This window comes from Balaenoptera ricei, chromosome 20 (genome assembly GCF_028023285.1).
Source record: "Balaenoptera ricei isolate mBalRic1 chromosome 20, mBalRic1.hap2, whole genome shotgun sequence".
Lineage (NCBI taxonomy): Eukaryota > Metazoa > Chordata > Mammalia > Artiodactyla > Balaenopteridae > Balaenoptera > Balaenoptera ricei.
Window position 1 is genome coordinate 50,676,656 of NC_082658.1, and position 15,171 is coordinate 50,691,826.

Sequence of the window (15,171 nt, forward strand, 5' to 3'; positions counted from 1 at the left end):
AGTAGAGGATCTTAGAACACTTTAGGGCTTTCTTTTTTTTAATACATTTATTTATTTATTTATTTATTTATTGCTGCATTGGGTCTTCGTTGCTGCGTGCGGCCTTTCTCTCTAGTTGCGGCGAGCGGGGGCCACTCTTTGTTGTGGTGCATGGGCTTCTCACTGAGGTGGCTTCTTTTTGTTGCAGAGCATGGACTCTAGGCGCACGGGCTTCAGTAGCTGTGGTGCGTGGGCTCAGTAGTTGTGGCTCATGGGCTCTAGAGCGCAGGCTCAGTAGTTGTGGTACACAGGCTTAGTTGCTCTGCGGCATGTGTGATCTTCCCGTGGACAAGGGCTTGAACCCCTGTCTCCTGCATTGGCAGGCAGATTCTTAACCACTGTGCCACGAGGGGAGTCCCCATTTTAGGGCTTTGTAGGTCAAAGAGTTAGTGCCAAGAGATCTTCTCACAGCAAATGCTGGATCTTCCATGATCCAGCATGCATTATAAACTAGGATACAACTGGAGCCAAGAAAAGTGACTCAAAGTAACCATACTCACAAACGACTGATGCCATTATTTGTATAGCAATTTATTAATTTTTGATCAGGATAGTGTTCTGAGACCATAAAATACCAATGTTTCCCATCCAGGAAAGCCCCTCCCCTGTACCAGAAGACAGAATTCATTAGCCAGTAGCTCAGTAGGCATGGATGGAATCAGTCTTGAGGACCACTTCACTGGGCCATGGTGAGGTCTGACAGAGCACCACCATGGTGACCCAACTCATTGTACCAAATACAGCATCTGCCAACCTCTGCAGTTTTGAGCTTCTCTTTTCCAGGCTCCCAGTTGACTACTGCTCTTTGATTCCCATCATCTCATCTCTATCTGGTCCACCATCTATAACTGGTCCAGTTGACGAGATGTCCATTTAATTATAATCACGATCCCAGTTCTGCCTTCCTGAAGTTTCACTGGGTCTCCATGATGGAAATTTGTGTGTGATCCCAAATTCTTCAAGTGTCCACTTATGTCCTACCTGCACAGGTAGCTCATCCCTTCTTGTATGGGTTTTACTAGTTAACCCATAGAAATAGCCATATTTCCCTAATGGTCAAGTTCTTGGGCACCCTTCATAGATACTACCAAGTTTTCCCAAGAAGGGAACTCACTTGGACCATGAATTCATGGCAGTGGCAAAAGAAAGGGTGTAGGGCTGGGAATGAATCAATATTGACATGAACACATAGGGAACAGATTCCTCCCGCGGGTCTGTCACATTTCTTTTTCTTTGAAAGCTGAAAACAATGTTGTCGTTAATCAAGGCATTTGGTTAAAATAGCAAATTGAGGTTTGAAGATACTACTTCTGTTAAGGACAAACTCTGACAGAATTCTGCTGTTTCTCTACCTCAACTTCCACACCTCTGCATCTCTGGTTTCAGTCTGATTACATTCAAACCCTCTGCTCTTGTTTTCTGCCTGCGTTTACTTCCAACTGTTGCAGTTTCTCCTCAGTCTCTTCGTCATTTTCCCCCTTTGTGCTTTGGTTTTAATGACTCTCTGATAGGGATATCTCACAATCCCTCTCTTTTATCCCGTCTCTACGACGGTTTTTCCTCTCTCCATCTCTGTGCTCCCTCCTTTTCCTTGTTCCTTCCTCTGGATGTTTATTTCATCATCCTGCCCTCCCCCACCCCCATTTTCTGTGCTTCTCTTCAGTCCCTTTGCTTATTCTTCTGTCATTTCACATCCCCGATTCTTACTTCTCATCGTCCTACCAGTCTCTGCCTCTCAGTTCCTGTCAACCCCTGTCTCTGTGTTGTGCGCCGTAGCTGTTTGTCCTTTGTCTTTCTGCCCGTCTCCAACTCAACATATTGCCTGCTTTTTCTGTCAATGAATCTTTCCATTGACTGCCTCCTCCACCTTCTGTTCTTCTGCTTCTCAGCTCCCCTGAATCATCCCCCTCATCTCTATTTCCACCTCTCTCTCGTCTCCCTCTGCTAATCTACCAGCCACTATTACCTCTGTCTCCCGGGAGTCTGGTGGTTCCTCCTTGTCACTCACTCTCCCTGTTTCACTGTCTAGACTATCTGTATCTTCCACCTTTGGGATCCCTTCCTGTCAGCCTTTATTTCCATTTTGCTTGTCCTCTTTGTTTATGACCATTTAACCAATTCTATGATTTTCGTTCTTCTCCGCATCTATAACAGACTTTCTCTATTTCTGCCAAGGATTCTGTCTTGCCCTCCATCTCTCTTCATCTCTGTGTCTTCTCTGCAGCAAATCTTTTTCTTTCTATCAGTCCTTCAATCTGTATATGTCTGTTTCTTTCATTCCCTTTGTCTCTCTCGAGCTCCGCTTTATGCGTTCATCTTCCTGTCTCTTGCTTTTGCTCATATATCTTTTCTGTGGATAATTAAGGGTTATCTATTTCTGTCCATTGTTTAGTAGAATAGCAACTTTAATCTGCTTACACTTCCCATAACCTGGATGTTCTGCCTGAAGAAGGGAGGGGTCTTGTGCAACAGAAAAAAATGCAGTAGAAGCAGCAGGGGAGAAAGGGGAGCTTGAAAATGAATCCCAGAAGAGAGTCAGATATTCCTTAATTCCTCTGCAGCCTAGTGGAAGCCATACCTCATCTGCTTCTGCCTCTGCCCTCGTTCTTCCATGAAAGCCTGGCCCTGGGAAGACCCTACACTGGGCACCCAGAATGGGTGGTTGAGTTCCTGCTATGGCTCTGGACTTCAGTACAGTCCTGAGAAGACAGACCTAGCCCCGTGCTCATTCCTCTAAGAATCTGCATTTTCTTTGAAAAGGTCAGAAGACACTAAAAAAAAGCAAAAGGAACATGCTGGACACAGTAGGACTAGGGTGAAGTACAAACAGAATAGTGTGACTTTGAGAACCAGAAATACCACCAGCAATTGTTGTGGTCCAATTTCTTCTGTCTCTTGGCAACCGTTATGTCCATCCCTACTGGCTACGCATAGCACCTGTTCACCTGTTGTGCCCTCCTCCCTCTGCCATAATTTGGTCATAGGTGAGGTCTCTCTTCTCTCCAATCCCACCCCTTTGGTACTAGATTGCTCTCTGATCCTAGTAGGACTTCATCTTTCCTCATCCGTTCCTGTGCTAAAGCGAAGGGTCTCTGTTCCCATTGGCAGTTTCATCCAGCTTCATGCCTCCTGCCACCCTTTATTGGTAACACAGGCTATACTTCTGGAGTTAGTTTGCTGGAAAGGGTGGTCATCTGATGATGGGATTCAGTGAACAATAGCCCAGGTTCCCACCCACCCATGAATATTAGCATTTCTTCTCAGATCCTAGGAATGCAGAAGTTAGCTGGAAGAGGAACTGAGATACTGAAGACCCAGTCCAGGCCTTACCCCTGGGGGACAGCGCGTTGAAGACCACCATCTCCTTGTCCTGGTCCTACCTCCCCCAGGACTGGCAGAGGAGGAGCCCGAGGCTTCTCTTCAGTCTTTCAGGCTGAGAGTAGAATCATCCCTGGTGACAGGCTCACCATCGCAACATGTCCTGGTGCCCCTGGATTCCTTGTGCTCAGGGATGGGTGGGCGGGGCCGAGACCGCAGGACATCACTGACCAAAATGCGGACACCCAGTGTGATGCTCGTAGCACCCACAGTGACCAGTCCAGTTCCACCAAGGATGACCAGAGCAATAGGTACCTGGTGGTGTTGCCGGATCAGCCACAGACTCATCCATCCCAGCGGTACCAGGCGGAAGAGGGCCAGGGTAGCCAGGGTGGCCCAGCTGGTCACACTGAAGGCCAGGGATGGGGCCTGGCGAGAAAGCAGCAGCAGCTTTCGTAGGTGCAGGCAGGTGGAGTTCAGCTCCAGGAGCAGAGACACCACAGAGAAGCCCACATAGTGGCCAGAGAGAACGGCGGTGCTGAGGCAGCTCACTACCTGGAGAGCCAAGACCAGAGGTCAGAGGACCTTCCATGACCTACCACCCGTCATGTTCCAATATCCCAGTCCTTGAGAGGGGCTCCCAAGCATTTTGTGGCACCTCTCCCCCAAACCCAACCTTATGCTTACCCTTATGGTAGGGGCCTGAATGGGCTTGAAACAACCCTTCCATAGAATTGAAGCAGCTTTGGCACCTAGGCTGTCTGCCCTGAATCTGCAGCATCTGCACGGAGCCCCACCCCCCTTCATTTGCATTCCTGTGCTTTCACAACTTATCCCCACGCCCTATACTGGGGCTCCCTCTTCTCAGAAAAGCTCCATAGTCAACGTTTCCCACACCTGTGGGAATACAATCTCCATAGACAGTGCTCAGACTCCCAGCAGTGGCCAGCAGTCAATCCCCTCCCCCCCAATTCAGCCTAAGGTTGGGAGGATCAAGCACCAGCAGGGCTCAGACTCTGGGAAGTCGTAGGACAGAAAACTGGTGAGAGATTGGGGACCCCAGGCTAGGCATCCCTCCTTTCCTGTCTTGCCTCTCCCCAAGTCTCACCACCAAGTGGTGACAAAGAAGTTCCCAGGCCTGGCCCAAGGTCTGGTTCCACAGCATGTCAGCTCCATCGGCCAGGAAATAACCTGGGGGCAAGGAGGGGAGGGTGGTGTTAGGCTTCCCACAAGCCAGTGTACAGTCTGGAGAGGAATCTCCACTCCCTCCTTTTCCCAGCTCTTGAGTTTCTCTCAGTAAAGCCGCCAGAAACATTTAACCCCATCGCGGGCCGGGCCGGGGAAGGAGACCCGGAATTACCGTTGGAAGGCTGTCCCTCACCCCAAACTGGTCCAGCCTTGCCTGCAGACTCACCCACAGATATAGCCACCAGCACCAGGGCCCAGGGCGGGTGGCCATGAATCGGGTCGGCGGCCATCTGAGGGTACAGCGACAGCCTGGAGGAGACGGGGGAGCCATGGTCAGCGTCTGTGCAGACCCAGATCTTATTCTCCCGCCGTGGACGTATGCACACCGCCCACCCATCCACATCCCCACCCCAGTCTCAGACTCTCGAGGTCTCACATTGATTCTAAAGGTGCCGCCGGGTCTTCTAATCTCAGCCTTCCACCCCTCTCTCTCACCCTCACCACGGTGCCTCCCAAACCTCTAAGCCCCGCACCCGAGCAGCGCCCCGGCCCCCGTAAGCAGGCTGTGAACCAGGGAGACACAGATGTTCCGCCACTTCCAACGGTCCTGGGCAGCAGATCCCGGCGTGGGCAGAAGCTGCAGCCCCCAGTGCAGCCCCCGGAAGGCGGCAAAGGAGGCGCCGGTCACGAGGAGCCCAGAGGGCGCCATGGCCTGGCGGGCCGGCTAGCTCCGGATCCGTCCCTTGGGCTCCTGAGCTCTCAGCCCCGACACATCCAACGCCCCCTGCGGGGACGGCGAACCAGCTTCCCGGCAAGGCTGCGCCCCTGGACTCCCCCGCCCGCCCCGCCTACGGAATCCGCCTTAACTTTTCCAGGGCTCGTCCACGCCCCCAACTCCCGGCTGGGTGGTGATTGGAGCAGCCGTGGGGCCACCGCCCCTGGAGCCACAGCAACTGATCGTGTCCCTCCCTAGCGGGGGATGTCTGGTAGGGGGCTTCCTGGGACCAAACCCTGAAACGGAGCTCAGGGAGGCTTTCCGGGATGTCGATAGGGGTCTTCCCAAGCCCCATGTGTCCCGACGTCCTCGCAAATCCAGAAATGGGTGACTAATCTCACCTGACACTCCCAGAGGCCCAGCCCCATTAACTTTCACCTCCTTTCCCCTCTCGAACCTCTCACCTGCTGCTCCTCCTGCCCACCCCACCCACGCAGCCCTGAAGTTAGAGGCCAGAGCAAACCCACTCCCACGTGCTTAAACCTCGCCACCAATCTGCCCCGCGCCCCACCCCGGTCTTGGTTGTGGGGAAGGGGGCAGCTCACTTCCTTAGAGCCACCATTTCCCGAGGTTTCCAGACCTTTAACACATCCCAGCAACCCCGTAACTCCAGGAGTCCTGCCCCCTTACATAGTACCTCTCATAGGGAACAACAGCTCCCATTTTGGAGAAGCGACCCACCGGGGCTCCTCCCCTAAGCTCTTTTGGGGGCCCTCCAGAGGAGCCTTATTATTAGGAAGGGGAGGCAAAAGGGAAACCACTCAGCCCTATAGCCTTGAAAAGTACCCCTCCCCCAGGGCTTGGTACCTGTTAGGGGGAAAGTGAGTATCTCTTCCAATCTGAGGAGGCAAGGAGAGGTCACACAGGGTCACCTCAAGATTGGGGCAGCATCAAAGAGAAAAACAAAGACCCATGTTGCTTTTGGAGACAGGACTGTTAGGATTCTAGAACCTTTCGGCCTTGGGGGCGGGGAGATTTCCCTCTCCTGCAGAGTGACAGGTTTTTACTTGTTTTCCTTCTGTCTTACTCCACTCCACACCTCTTTAGATGGCTGTCACCAATTCAGAGAGCTGTTCCCTGTACAGGAGAGGGTGGATTCCAGCCACTCCCAAAGAATAAAATTCATAAACGAATAGGTGCTCCCCCAAACGTTCTCACAACCCTCCTCCTCCACCAAAACCCCATTAAACCAATGGGGCTGGGGGCATCCCTTCATTTCTTCCACACCCACCTCTCCAAAAGTTTTAAACATTACACTGATTCTTTTAAATTTTATTATATGAAAGTCATACACAATTAATGTAGAAAATTTGGCAACTACAGAAAACCAAACAGGAAAATTACAACTACTTTATTCCATCATTCAAAGATAACTACTATTATTAACAATTTGGAGTATGTCTTCAGTCTTTTTCAAACTGTTTTATGTATAAAAACAAAATTGAGATCACAGAATATACACCATTTTTATAACCTTTTTAATGTTCAAGGAGCACTTTTCTTTCCAGTCAAATGTTCTTCTACGTGACTTTTAACGGCTGCGCAGCACTCCACCCCACCATCCGGATGGATTTACAGTAATTTACTTAAGCAACCCCCTCTTGCAAATTTCAATTATAGCAGAAAAGAAATCAATTCCCAACCAGATAGTTGCTTCTCATTTTTCTCTACTGCAATGCTGGGATGAACATCATTTAAACTAATCTTTAATTATTTCCTTACGATAAATTCCCAAATGTAGAATTACTAGGTCAAAGGCCATGGAAACTTTTAGGATGTTTGATACATATTACCAAACTGACATCAGTAAGGCTGTACCAATTTGTACGCCCATATGCAATGCAGAGAGTGTTATTTTAGTACTCCTTTGCCAATAACTGGGTCTTATTTTTTTCTGTTGTAGTTTGCTACGGGAAAAATGCTTTCAGCTATATTTGCCTCTCTTTAATTACTAATGAAGCACACATTTTTTCCCACACATTCAAATCCATTTGAATTTCTTTTAAGAATTTTCTGCATGTCCTTTCACAGCTAAATGACATGGTGGGGAGAGGTGGAAGCAGCAGGATGAAGCCAAGGACGCTTTAACATGGTCCCACATTGCTGAGGGAGGCAGAACGACTGGAGAGCAACGGAGAATGAAGTAGATGGCTGGAAGCTTGTCCTCGATGGAGGCTGGCTGTCCTCCCTCCTCCAGGGGCTCTCCTGGCCTCTATGGGCCCCCCTCTGCAGATGTCCAGACAGGGCCCTGTGCTCTCCAGGCCTGGTCCTTCACTAGTCTTCTGCCTGCCTCTGTGTTCCCAGGCTGCTCTTCCTCATTTCTGCTCCATGATGGGTGAGGATGGCAGAGCCACATACCCAAGGCTGGAGGGAGACACTGTGCCCAGTGAAGCGGGAGGGGAAGAAAGGACGGAGGCAATGTCCAGGGACAGAGCGACCCTTGTGGCAGCCTATGAGTGGACTCAGTCTACCCACCCCCCTCTACCGCAGTCCCACACACATCCAGCTTAGGCTGCAGAAGGGTGGGTTCAGTGATCTACTCTGCCCTAAATCTGTTTCTCATAAATGGAGAATAGGACCCAGCTCCCTGCACAACTTCTGCCCCCAAATGGAACAAACAGCTTCCTGTAACCCCTGAACTTGGTCACCTTCAGACAGGGAGACTGGGCCAAGGCTGAACCACACCAGAGCCTGAGCCCGAGAGTGACATTAGATCAGGAGCTGGGGGTGGTAGGTTTACTCTGCCTGATGCCCCTAAAGGGATTACATCCCATAACCTATCTCTTCTGGTTGCTGGAGGGGAGAATTTCCAGCCTGCACAGGCCTGAGCTAAATCTCACACACTATCCTGGAAAAGTGAGTGGGGGAAGAGAGCAGTGGCAGCTGGAACCCCATCAGGGGCTGCAGCCCTGCTTTGGGAGGCAGGGGAAGCCTGGGCCACCTTTGCTTGGTGGGAAGTCAATGCAGAGACTGATTTCCCAGCAGCCCCTTGCATTGGTCTAACCCTAGTCCCTCCCTCCAACCTCCACCCCCAGCTCCTGGGGTTCTGGTCAGGGATGGGGGAAGGGCAATAGCTTATGTGAAAAGCTGTTTTGTTCCCACCCACTGCGGAGGAGAGCCCAGGCTCTGAGTCCACACAAGTGGGCTTCTGATTCCCTCACGCATGCTCAACTGTGCGATTCCCCACCTCACAGGTGGAGAAGATGAGACAGGAGGTCTAAGGGTCTCACATAGAGGTAAGTATCCCTGAATCTAGAGTCTGGGCCAGACTAAGGAAATACGGGGAAAAATTAAGAGCAGGGGGATGACTACTCAGATGGGAGTCTCAGTACGACCTTTTCCCTGAAGAGGAAACTTACTTTTGAACTTGGAAAGGCCAATAGGAAAGAAGGGGGGATGAGGAAGGAAGGAGGGTCAGGAAAAGACATCTAGGTAAAGGGGTAGGCAGGGTTTTCTTTGCTCCACTTCTTCCCATTGTCACACAGAGACCAACTAACCTTGGGTGTAGTCAGAGCCATCTATTCCCCAATTCAGCCAAGGTCTCTAATCTGAAATTTTCTCTCCTGCTGGCTCAATCTGGGTGAAGTTTCTCCAGCTGAATAGGGTTCCCTTTCCCAAAGGTATCATCACGCTCGCTGTTCAGACCTTCCCAGACCCAGTTCTGTCACCTTCCAGATGAGGGGAAGGCAGCTCCTTCTCCTCTTCTTCCTCCTCCTCCTCGAAGCCAGGGGCAGAGGGCAACAGTTCTTCAACTGGCAGCTTTAGCTGGGTCAGGACATAAAGCTTGCCACTGAAGAACTACTGCGGCTCAGCCAGGTGAGGATGTGGGAGGTACAGGTTCCTAAAGGGAAAGGAAAGAAAAATGGGAAAGATCTGAGCAGGGCCATGTCACAGGGACACTGTCGCCCTGGCCATCAAAGTGCAGCCCCAGAAGATGGTCAACCTTCTAATGAAGGATTCTTGGCTCTGACCTGAGCCCCTCAGTGAGAGACAAGAGGCAGCTCTAAACCTATTTCCTTGCTCCTCTTTCCAGAACTGAAGGCTGTAGAAACCCAAATCTGCTCTCACTGCCCGCCTCCCCCCTTGCCCTAGCTACCCACAGGGGCCCCCAGCCTCCTCAGCACTGAGAGGGCAGGACTTGGGAGCCTGGACACACCTCACCAGTCACCCAGGTATTAGGTGAGAAGTTGTACCTCAGATCCAGAAATGCGAGTTCAGGGATCAGCCCAACTGACTTGGTCCCAGGGAGTTCAGCTGGAAGAAGAGTTTTGGGGGGCTTACATCTGGGGAGTGAGGAAGGGAGGAGGTCTAGAGTTTGGAAGAAGGTCAGCAGAGGCTCCTGGGACTGTGAGGAGAGGACAGGGGACCAGAGGCTGGAGGGGAGGGAGGTAGGGCACGGTGGTTGGGCAGCTTCCCCAGGACTCTTAAATGCCAGGCATTCCGCTTGCACATTCCGGGTACATCTGGTATGAATTCCAGGCTGTCTGCCGTCCCCTCCATGTCTGAACTTTGTTCCAAGTTCCAAGCCCCGCCCCCACAGTTCCAATGCATGAATCAGCAGGAAAAGCCGGGCCCTGCAGCATGGCCCAGGGAGGGGGCTGGGGGTGTGGCAGGCTTGAGGGCTGTGAGCTGGGGAGGGTGGGTCTGTGCTGACACTTAGTCCAAGGGCATGGCCCATGCCAGTTTAAGGAGCCAAGGCGGTCCTGCCTTGAGATTTCTATACTCGGAGGGCAAGAAAGATTAGGGTGGGAGGTTTTCAAATTACAAAACCCTCTTGGGAGGCATGAACTTTGTGGTATCTTCCTTCTCCCAGGTGACCAGTCCAACTCCTTCCCACTCCGGTCTGAGCAGGCTCTGTTCAGCCCATAGGACTCAGCTGCTGCTGAGAGTCTGTGCCAAGCAGGTGCCCTTGGCTGCAGGGCGGGGTGGGCCCAGGGCACTGACCCTCTGACCAGCTGCTCCATCAGCCCTTTGGCACCCTGACAGCTCCTAGCCCAGTCTGACAGCCAGGATGACAGGCCAAATGAGTTGGAGGCTGGAACTACAGCCGAAGGGAGGTGGGGGCAATAGCCTAGCCAGAGGCCACGGGGAGGGGCCAAGAGTTGGCCGAGAGGTGGGGAGAGAGGGAGCCCAGTGATGACTAACCCAGGCGCCCCACCCAGCCAGCCGGCTTCCCAGGCGGTCAGGGCCAGGCCTGGGCTAGGGGCCCCACAACCGGACAGGCTGGGGGGAGGTGCAGAGGTGACCTTCTCTCGGCCCAAGACGGCCAGTTAGGCTGGGGAGGGGGGGGTTAGAGTTTCCAGGCTCTCCTCCTGCCTTCTCCCCCCACCAACCCGCGGTGAAACCCTAACCTTTGGGTTGCATAAGGCCCCCGCACCGCCGCCCCCTACTCCTCTCCCCTCCCCCCTTACATAACATCCCCCGGAGGGAACGAGAGGAGGGGCCAGCCCGCCCAGAGACCCCTTCCCTGCCAGGGCGCTCAACTGGCCCTGACCCAATGAGTGCCGGTAGAGGCAAAGCACCTCCCCGCTACCCGCCCAGTCCAAATCCTCCCCAAGCTGGGAGGCCGGCTCCCGTATCCCGACCAGAGGGCGCCGAGGTTAGCCGCCCCCAGCCCTCCGGCCCCTCGTCTTTCTCCCAGCTACTACGCAAAACCCTCCGCACGACTACTGTCCCGGACTCCTTCTTTAAACCTCCTGACACACTACTCCAGCCAGTCCAGGCCCCTCTCCCCCGGAGCGCCCGAGCCTCCGCCGCCCCCTCTCCCCTCCCCCGGAAGGGCAGGGTGTGGCCGTCAGGACCCTACTTTCCCCCATTACCCCGTTAGCATGGTTCCCTCCTGTGCGGCCGGAACCCCATCTCACACCCACCTGGTGCTGGGTGGGGGGGTGCTGAGGGTAGGGGAGCAAATCAGTGCGTCCGATCCCCACGGCCGGCGGCGCTGTCTCTTCCCAGCGCCCAGCACACACCGGCTACAGTCTGCGATCAGCTGGCGGCGTCGTGACGCACAAGCTGCGATTGCACCGCCCAGGGCCAATCACCGCCCACTGCTGGGCAGCGTGACCACACCCACTCGAGGGCGCCAGCGCTTAGCCCTGGTCCCGCCTCCCCGACCGTCTTAGCTCTGACTGGCAAGGAAGCCACCCCTTTGCCTAGTGGAGTAGCGCTAGGCCGCGCCCACCAAGTCGCGAGCTGGCCAATAGGTGAAAAGGTGTGGCTTAGCCCTCTGCCTAGGCTAACATGCTTAGAGGGGCGCTACGTCAAACCCGAGTCCTAAAAAGCAGAAGGAAGTAAAGGCGTGTGTGTTTGCAGTGCATACTGGTCAATGTAGTTCTCGGTCTGACACCTCGTTCCCAGAATCCAGCGCGCTCTGTGAGTTGGCATTTTTAAACTCATCTCTGAATCCATCCCGGCGAAGTCCTTAAAGGGCTACAGCCCCTCCTTTTTGGAGCCGAGAGTGGTTCTTTTAGACAGCCCCCAAACGGATTCACTGAACTCTTGCAGGAGGCGATAGATCTCTCAGGAAAGGTGGAGGAGGAGAGGCAGCAGGAGTGAGGAGAACTGAAGGTGGAAATCAGCCCCCAGGGCAGCCAGACTCTTCCTTTGGAATGAGAACTCCTGGGGGCTTTTGGGGGAGGGAGGACTGCCCACCTCGGCTGGCCCCAGCTTTCAATGGAGAGATCTACTCCACTTCTCCTGGAGCCTTCCTAATCAGAGGAGACTTCTGGTAGATGTCTCGCCCCAGTCACAGAGAGACAAAGCCTCTCAAGCAGCAGCTTCCTAACGAAAGATTTATAGCAGAGTCTTCACCTGAGGGTAGAAGGAAGACTTGTGGTCAGCAACTAGGGGACGGGCCGGGCCAAAGTGCAACTGGCCAGCAACCCCGTCCTCTGCCCAATACCCCCATTCTGTCCCGCCCCCCAGAAGCTTTTCACCGACTCAGGCCTACTTCGGGAAGAGATTTCAAAGGTGGAGACCAATGAGGAGGCTGCTCCTTCCCCAGAGGCCAATCAGAGCATAGAGGGGCGGGAGGATGGGCCAAAGGGGGAAAAAAAAAAAAACCCAGAAAACGGAAAGGAACCCAATGACTTGGCAAAAGCTGCAGAACAGCTTAGTTAAAGGGGCAAGTCTGAGACCCACCCCACCTCAATCACTCGCATCTCTCCACCACCACCACCAAAGAGGAATGTGTGGAGAGGGATCCATGACTTTTCCATAAGCTCCCAATTGGCGGGGTGAAGATAACAGCCTGGAGTGTGAGATAGTTCCTTCCGTATTAAAGAGGGGCTCCACCAAGTGATTGCTATGGCTCCTAGGAGCTCCAGAATGCCGAACCTGTGTTCAGAACATTGTGCCTTTAAGGAAACTTCCTGCCTTCCACCCCAGTAACAGCTGATTGTTGGGAAGTGTGACCTCAGGGGACGAATCAGCTGTTACCACATCCTCCTCCAGTTCTGCCCTCCCTTTATCCCTTTATCCCCACCCCGCTGTGGGTGGTGAGGGAAGGAAGGAGATGAAACCCCAAATATGGGGGACCTGCTTGAGTGTTCTTTCCTCTTCCCCCTCACTCCAAGACTGTCTCCCTCCCCTGCCCCCCCCTTCTCCTCCCTCCCTCTTCTCTCCCCCCTCTCCCTCCCCCAATCTGCTGGTTAGTTCTTCAGAGGCTCTGAGCCTGGAACGAGAGGTATTTCCTGTCGGCACTGTCTGCTCAGACCCGCCCTCCCCTGGTCTAGTTGGGAGGCCAGTACTGGGGAGGCCCAGAATGGTGGCTGCCTGGCTGTGTGGGTGCTCTAGGAATGGGTACTGGGGAAGGTCCAGTGAAGCTGAGGACCAAACCTAGAGAAGAGGAATGGCTGTGGAAACAAGCCTCCTCGGGGTCAGAACCCTGCTCCCCAGGCCAGCTGCCCCCTACTTCCTGCTCAAGTTCCTCCCCAGGGAGGGTCCTGCTAAGGGAATCCTCCTGGCTTTGCCCATTACTCCACTTCTAACTGTTCATAGACACCACCTGGCCCTTCACGGCTCCATGTTTTACACTTTCACCCCCCACTGCAAAGGTGCTAACGTGGAGCCTCCCAGGGGCTACAGGTGGAGCACAAGGGCCCCAGAAACCAGGGGCTTTGGCTGGGAAGTCCTGTGCCAGAAGACCCAGGTAAATATTTTGCCCCAGCCCTGAGCTGGGAGTCGGGGTCACTCCAGGACAAGCTTAGTGTGAAGTCCCAGGACTGACTTGGCAAGGTTGGGAGAAACTGAGCAGGGTCTTGGCCAAGCTTGGAAGAAAGAGAAATCTCACCAGCTGCCCCCATTCTCCATTATCCTTAGCATAAAAGTCCCATTCCCTTCTCACCCAAGGCCCTTGGGGTAGGCCCTTTCCCATTTTGTTCTAACTTTCCATGTCCCCACCCTCCCACCCTATAGGGCAAAAGCACAGGCTTTGAGTCCAGGGTTTCTCAATCACAGCACTATTGACATTTTGGGCTGGCTAATTTCTTGTGGCGGCTGTCCTGTACATAGTAGCTTGTTTAGCGGTATCCCCAGGCCACTAGATGCCTTTAGCACCCCCCCACGACAACCAAAATTGTCACCAGACATGACCAAATGTCCCCTGGGGGCCAAAATCGCCCCTAATTGAGAACCACTGAGTTAGACAAACTTGGATTCAAATTCCAACTCTCACCAGCTGCGAGCTTGATGAAGATACTTAACATCTCTGAGCCTCAATTTCCTCATCTACAAAATTGAATGAATAATAAACTCATGGCTTATTGTAGGGTTTTAGAAAGGAATATGTTTGAAAACACCTAGCACAGTACCTGGCCTACGGTTGGTGCACTAAACACTACCTTCCTTCACTTTTCTCCTTGCCAGATCAGCAAGAGCTAACCTCACTCAGCATGCGCTGACTACTGGGGCTGCTGCAGCTTCCCTCCCTGACCCTCCAAGCCATGACTTCCCAGAAACACAATACTGAGTTTGGCGAAGGAGGGTGACTAATTTGGTACCCGATTCCCTAAAGCCCACGTGTGCTTGGGTTGGGATTCAGGGAGCACTTGGGAATAGAGCTGTTACAGAACATTATATCTCAAGATGTGGACTGCAGATTGCCTGCATCAGAATTATCTAGTGCTTGTTAAAAATTCAGATTCCAAAAAAAAAAAAAATTCAGATTCCAGCGTCTCAATCAGAAGTACAAATAAAGTTTGAAAAACCATGGTTTTAGGGCTCAGATTGGGGAAGGTGTCAGTACCCCAGAAATCTTAGGGCACCAGTGCCCAGTATTGCAAGAACATCCCTGTTTAAGGGATGGAAAGAACTGTAAGAGATAAGGTTAGTTACACTCAAGGTCATTGCTGCATTGCAAGTCAAAACCACTAGAGGGCAGGGCACGCACAAACTTGCAGGAAGAAAAAGTAACTCCTGTTCAGTCTAGGTAAACTGAGAGAAGAGCAAAGATCACGCAGACCAAAATTTTATTGGTACTAAGAAGCACGCACAAAGGAACTTCCCTGGTGGTCCAGTGGTTAAGACTCCGTGCTCCCAATTCAGGGGGCCCAGGTTCGACCCCTGCTCAGGGAACTACATCCGCATGCCGCAACTAAAAGATCCCGCATGCCGCAACTAAAGATCCTGCATGCCACAACTAAAGATCCTGCATGCCACAACTAAAAAAAAAAAAAAAAAAAAAAATTCCACATGCCAAAACGAAGATCCTACATGCTGCAACTAAGACCCGGCACAGCCAAATAAATAAATAAGTATTAAAAAAAAAAAAAGAAGAAGCAGGCACTACCTCCAGACCATCCTTTGGTCTCAGGTACTCAGACCAATGTTGGGGATACAAGATTGTCAAGGAA

At 52.6% G+C, this 15,171-nt stretch overlaps 1 protein-coding gene and 1 long non-coding RNA gene across 4 annotated transcripts; both read right to left on the reverse strand.

Moving 5' to 3' along the window:
- Positions 1-549: 549 nt before the first annotated feature.
- TLCD2 (TLC domain containing 2) lies at positions 550-5,423 on the reverse strand. The gene is made up of 4 exons (XM_059906972.1): positions 5,079-5,423; positions 4,772-4,854; positions 4,466-4,548; positions 550-3,912 (listed from the first exon to the last, which is right to left on the reverse strand). The coding sequence occupies exons 1-4, from the start codon at positions 5,252-5,254 to the stop codon at positions 3,460-3,462; spliced, it is 795 nt and encodes a 264-aa protein (XP_059762955.1). The 5' UTR covers positions 5,255-5,423; the 3' UTR covers positions 550-3,459.
- Positions 5,424-6,577: 1,154 nt separating this feature from the next.
- Positions 6,578-11,319, reverse strand: LOC132354905 (uncharacterized). Of its 3 annotated transcripts, XR_009499459.1 has the most exons (3): positions 11,191-11,319; positions 9,514-9,574; positions 6,578-9,161 (listed from the first exon to the last, which is right to left on the reverse strand). It is a non-coding gene; the product is annotated as an uncharacterized LOC132354905 (long non-coding RNA). The 3 variants fall into 3 exon arrangements; XR_009499457.1 differs by lacking the exon at positions 9,514-9,574; XR_009499458.1 differs by lacking the exon at positions 9,514-9,574 and having other exon boundaries at positions 11,140-11,319.
- Positions 11,320-15,171: the final 3,852 nt, after the last annotated feature.